Raw genomic sequence first — 5,943 nt, forward strand, 5'->3', positions numbered from 1 at the left:
GCTGTCCGAATGGGTCCGGCCGACCCCTCTCGGAGCCCCGCTAAATGGAGCACGCTTGCCCACATTTCGGACAGACTCGCTAAAGTTCAGCGCGCCAAGTCAGGGGCGAGGCGGGGCCCGAACCCGGGCCTTCCTGGGTCTTGAACCCGCCAGGGCAAACCGGCCGTTGGGGAGTCTGGGGAGGGGTCCTGCGACGCGGCGCCCGGGCCGCTGAAAGCTCAGCCAGGCGCTGTGTGACTTCGGGCGCCTCCACCCCTCTCTGGTCCCCGGAAGGATTCAGCCCGCTCGGCCCTTCACGCACGACTCCTGGGTCGGGGCGCCCTTGCCCGCTTTCCTGGGCGCAGGAAGGGTCGGCCGGGCCTCGAGCTGCTGGGCGGAGGCTAGAGTGGAGTCCAGCCAGCTGGGAGAGGGACAAGAGAGAGTGGGAAGGGGACCCCGGGGATTGGGTGAGGCCCGAGTAGCCCTGTGGGGGGCGCGCAGGCAGAGGGGCGGGGTCGGGAGACCAGCGGCGTGACCTCATCCACCTCCCCTCCCTCGGCGGGATCCTGCCGCCCCGCCCCCACTGAGCTTCTTCCTCCTTCCCACCCCCTACCTCTGCCAGTCTAGTCCTTTGTCCTCGGGACACTCCGAAAACTCCTTCATTGTCCACGTGTGGGTGGGGTGGGTGTTGGTGCTGGGCCTCCATTGAGGGAAGGGGACGAAGAGGCCAGGCAAAACGTGGAAGGGATGCGGGGGGAAGGGGAATTTATTGCTTAGATCCCCAGCAACTTGACAGCCCGTCTGTTTATTCCCACTTTGCTGACAGGAAAGCCGAGGCCCCAGCATCAAGGGGATTTGACAGGTGGATCAGGTGAGGGCCAGGTGACAGCGAACACAGGAGGATAGAAAGGAGAAAGGAGGATTGTACCCTAACCTCTCCTTTGTGATGGGGGTCAGAGGAAGGGCAGGGGTCAGAGGAAGGAAGATTCTGCTCCAAACTCTCCTTTGTACTAATCAAGGCAGGTGACAGGAGGTGGTCCTATCACCTCTTCTTTGCTTAGGGTCAGCCCAGAGGTCACCAGCCCAGCACCTGCCCAACTCCCAAGTGAGGCACCAGGACCCAGGACCCACAGCCCTCACTCCAGGGTGTCACCTCCTGGTTGGCCACCCCAGAGATTGGTGGGAGCTACTTTTGGAGAAAAGCTTTGAAATCACTGTCCACTGAGGAGACTCCCAACCCCGTCCCAGTCAGGCCTGCCTCATAGGTCAAGGTAGAGAGGAGGCCTGGGACATAGCTGGGTGTCAGGAATCTCCATCTAGGAGGATGAGGAGTGGGGAGGAAGGAAGATGAGCAGTGGGCACTGAAGATACAAGGGGAACCACTCCAAGTCACTCTTGCCTCCCACCGCCTCGCCGGTCACCTCCTGTCTGCCCCCAGGCCTAAGATAGTGTGGGAGCTGGCATGGCCAGAAAGGGGGAGGATGTAGCTACTAGGAATCAGAGAATTCAGAAACAGGAATCAAGAGATCTCCAGAATCAGGCTTTGTGGGGTGAAGTTCAGAAAGCAGAGGGACACAAGGAAGTACAGCAAGAGCTATGGACAGGCCAGGTCAAGGCCCATGGCAGCCCCTCAGCTGCCTCTGTGCCTAAGTTTCTCATCTCTTCTAGTTGGGCTCAGCTACCCTCACTGCCATGTTCAGGGCAGATGTGGGTGTCCTGGGAACTCTCTCGGATCTCTGCAACTCATTTGTCTGAAGCAGCCACAGTGCTTCCTCTGGGGCATCTGGGTGTCCCTACAGGCCCCCTGGGCCCCACTCCAGACTACTCAGCCATGGACTTATTCAAACCCAACCACAGTGACAGAAACCAGGGCAGATAAAAGCCAGCACCCATGGGCAGGGTTGCTTAAAAACTATATCTATGGGGTCAGCCAGCTCTGGGTTCAAATCTTGTTGGCTTATTAGCTGTATAACACTGAGCAATCACTTAACTTTGGTATTCTCATCTGTAAAGTGGGCTGTGAGCAGCACCTGGCATGTGAGTGTGTGGTTGTGAGGATCCCAGGAGATCCTACAAGCCTCAGTGGGCACTGGCCCAGTGAACAGCCCCATCTCTTTGGCCTGACCTGCACTGCACAGTCTGCGGAACTAACTGGGGCCCTCAACATCCACCAGCATCAGTTTCCACCCACGGTGTGTTGACAGGGCTGCAGAAAACATTTTGATTCTTAACAGTTCCTCGGTGCAGCTTGCCCAAAGATCAGCAGGCCCTGAGGTGGCACTGTCAACACCTTTCTCTTGGATGTTTCTTATTATGAACATTTGCAAATATGTTAAAAAGCCTAAAGAGTTATACTGTTAACGCCTATATTCCACCACCTAGATAGTAAACACATTGCTATATTTACCAGACATACTCCATCTGTCAATCCATTTTATTTTTTGATGTATTTAGAATATATTGCAGACATCAGTACATTTCATCTCTAAACACTTCGGCATGTATATCTTAACTAAAATTTAAGATTTATTTTTCAGGAAAAATTTACATTCAGTGAAAAGCAAAAATCTTGTGTTGGGAGTGATTTTTTAAATCTGGTTCCTGCTTAGTGGGCTGCCTTTGCGACTGCTCGGGTTTGATTAGCCCCTGTGGGGCACCATCTGAGTTGGGTGGGTTCTGCTAAGAGCCTGCTGGTGTGCGGGGGAGACGAGCAACCACAGAGGGTGGCCTCCTGGCGTGCTGGACACACATGGGAGGCTGAGGCTTCCTGACTGGGTCCTGGCAGGGAGCTGGCATGGGGTTAGGACCCAGGGCCATGCCCAGAAGCACTGGGAGCAGCAAGAGTGTGGGCCTAGGCCCCGTGACTGGGTTCTAATCCTGGCAGCTGCGGAAATGAGGGCAGGTTGCTTCTTATACTGGATCCTCCTCTATTCCTGACAGCAGGGCTGCCGAGAGGGGTACTGGGCAAGTGCAAAGGCTCTGACTTCTTCTCCCTATCCCCCAGGCTCTCTCATTTATCACCTTTGTCTGCTATGTGGCATCTTCAGCATCCGCCTTCCTCACAGCACCCCTGCTGGAGTTCCTGCTGGCCCTCTTCTTCCTCTTTGCTGATGCCATGCAGCTGAATGACAAGTGGCAGGGCTTGTGCTGGCCCATGATGGTGAGGGCTGGGGCCCCAGGAGGAAGGGGTTGGCTGGCCGTCACAGGGAGTTGTGCATTTCAGCCTTCGCCCTTTCTTCAGTGTGCTGGAGGGGCTGTTTGCCATTTGCTGGAGCCAGGCAGGTAGACTTGTCTTCAGATGATCCGGACCCCACCTCTCAGCAGCTATGTCACCTAGATCAGGTTGCCCCACCTCCAGGGCCTCCTGTGTCCCTCTGTGAAACAGGGAACTCCAGACAGCATCCTTGCTCCTTCCCACCAGGTGGCAGTGGTGCTCCCAGCTGAGCCTGCCGGAATGAGCTTCAGCCGCAGGAATTCAAGCCATTTCCACTTGGGCAGGACAGGTTAATTGAGGACTTGGAGGGCTTACCCAGACCCCAGCCCTCTGGCAAGTCGTTTTATCATCTGGGAGGGCCCAGAACCCCACCTCAGACTTTTTGCTGTATGAAATGGGTTGGAGAGAAGGGACAGCAAAGGTTGCATTTGACCCTGGTCTCTTGACTTCATATCCAGCATTTTGCCTGATGGGCTATATCCTCTGTGTCCTCATTTTAGGGACAAGTGAGCAGAAACCATAATACATAAAGGGATCTGCCAAAAGTATGTGGCAAAGCGAGGCCCAGGGCCAGATCTCCCCATTGGAGAACCAGAAGGGAGCAGGTGACAAGGTTTCCAACTTCTCCCTCCCGATGATGGGGCAGTCTCCCTCCTGATGATGGGCCAAGCCACAGGGTGAGCTGCAGCCTGGTCCAACCTGATGATGGGGCAGTCTCCCTCCTGATGATGGGGCAGTCTGCATCTGGGCCAAGCCACAGGGTGAGCTGCAGCCTGGTCCATACCCTGATGTCGTCCACTGGGCAGAGGGCAGCTGTACAGCCGGACCAGGGACAGGACAGTCTCAGCTGCTAGCAGCCTGCAGCAGGCACCTGAGCAGGGGCAGGAGTGGGGCAGGGAGAAGGGCACACCATGGACGCTGGACCCGGGGGCCAGTCCTGTGTCCAGGCTGCCAGGCACGTCCTCCTCTGGGAATAGTGGGATTCCAGCCTTGTTTCTGCCACCCCGTGCCCTTCTGTGCCCCACTCCCGGGAGTTCAAGTCAGTGTGGCCATATCCCTCTCTCCCCAGGATTTCCTACGCTGTGTCACAGCTGCCCTCATCTACTTTGCCATCTCCATCACAGCTGTCGCCAAATACTCAGACGGGGCTTCCAAAGCAGCTGGGGTGAGTAGCTGCCTTACCCCTGGGATGGGGGTGCCCAGCGATGCATCTCAGGACACCCACTTAGCCTCTGGGCTACGATCTGTCCCTGCTTAGGCCTCTTGGGCTTTCATGTGGATCTCAGTGATTCCAAAATCCCCTTATTGGAGATCTGCTCTGCCCCAAGCTTTGAAAGGGTATTTGCAGACCAAGTTCTCAGTTCATTTTCCTATTTGTCATTAGTGGGAGAGGCCTGTGCCTGCCAATCCAAGCTGTTTATCTGAGTAGATAAAAACAGGTGATGAGGCTAAGGTGGCCTCTTCTCAGGCTCCTGGGCCAGGGACTCCCAGCTCCTGATGATGCGTCGCATCCACCCTGTCCCCTGTATCCCACAGGTGTTTGGCTTCTTTGCCACCATTGTGTTTGCAATTGACTTCTACCTGATCTTTAACGATGTGGCCAAATTCCTCAAACAAGGGGACTCCACAGATGAGACCACAGCCAACAAGGCGGAAGGTGGGTGGTCGTCCTGCAGGTTTCCACCCAGGAACCTGACTGATCACTTGGGATGATTGGGGCAGGGGCCCTGCTCTCCCCTAGGGACACTTGGCTGGTTTGAGGCTAAAGTAGGAGCATTTCCTCTCCATGGACAAGAAGTGTTTTCACAACTTGGTTATCACATCCCTTCATGTGGCACTAATCATAAAGTTGGTCCCCTCAGAGAAGCACTGGGGTCCCCATAGCCTCAGCTTTTCCAGGAAGGGCAAGCTAAGGGCATGCCTGGTACCTCCTCCTCAGTGAAGCCATTCCCAGCAAGCTCCCAGTGCAGCCAGTCACTCTGCTTTCACTCCCGGGCACTGTCCACTGGGCTGCAGAGTGGCCACCTGCCCTGCGACAGCCCCCCTGCAGTCTCGCCTGCCTGTGGCTTAAGGGTCAGGAAACCAAGCTCTCATCCTTACCCGCAGCACACAGGCGAACCCAGGCAAGCTCAGGCTTGTTCTGCTTTTATATCCATGAGGCTGTAACACGTTCTGCCCACCCCTGCCCCCTCAGCCATGCTTCAGCTCAGAATGGCTGTTGTGCTATTACCTGATTTAAAAAAAAAAAAAAAAAGGCTGCAAGTTGGATGGCTGGTTTTTCCATCTGTGACAACACAGTCATACCATATTTCTGATCACAAGATAAAATAAGGGTTGGGGCAGGGGGAATGGAAACTATAAAATGGCCAAAAAGAGGCTTCCTGATTTTCCAATATATTTGAGTTTCTTGGGCAAGGAAATACCTGTCCCCTCATTGTCCTAAATTGTGGGGTAGAGTTAAGAGTGCAGATGTATAGCCCTGACGCCGCCAGGTGAGACCAACTCAGGGAGACTTTGGGGGACCCGGAACCCCAGAGGAAAGGGCATCTGGGCTCCCACCTTCATTTGGCTGCACCCTGCAGGTAATAGCAGTTACCTGTGGAGGATCACAGGCCCTCGTGCCAAGCAGGCCCCACCCACCAATGGCACGGTCAGTTGCGGGAAGGGACTGGTGTCCAGGATCCAGCCAGTAGCCTGGCTGTGCCTCTCCAGAGACTGTTCCCAGGTACCACTGGCCAGGAAACTCCTGC

At 55.5% G+C, this 5,943-nt stretch overlaps 1 protein-coding gene across 1 annotated transcript in view; it reads left to right on the forward strand.

The window, feature by feature from the left end:
* Positions 1–2,965: 2,965 nt before the first annotated feature.
* CMTM3 (CKLF like MARVEL transmembrane domain containing 3) overlaps positions 2,966–5,943 on the forward strand; it is a gene marked incomplete at its 5' end in the record, with an annotated part of 4,212 nt that continues 1,234 nt past the window's right edge. The window contains 3 exons of the mRNA XM_006909730.3: positions 2,966–3,139; positions 4,263–4,358; positions 4,730–4,850. Of these exons, the coding sequence (XP_006909792.2) occupies positions 2,966–3,139; positions 4,263–4,358; positions 4,730–4,850 (391 nt within the window). The remainder of the gene's footprint in view (positions 3,140–4,262; positions 4,359–4,729; positions 4,851–5,943) is intronic.

This window comes from Pteropus alecto, unplaced genomic scaffold (genome assembly GCF_000325575.1).
Source record: "Pteropus alecto unplaced genomic scaffold, ASM32557v1 scaffold42, whole genome shotgun sequence".
NCBI lineage: Eukaryota > Metazoa > Chordata > Mammalia > Chiroptera > Pteropodidae > Pteropus > Pteropus alecto.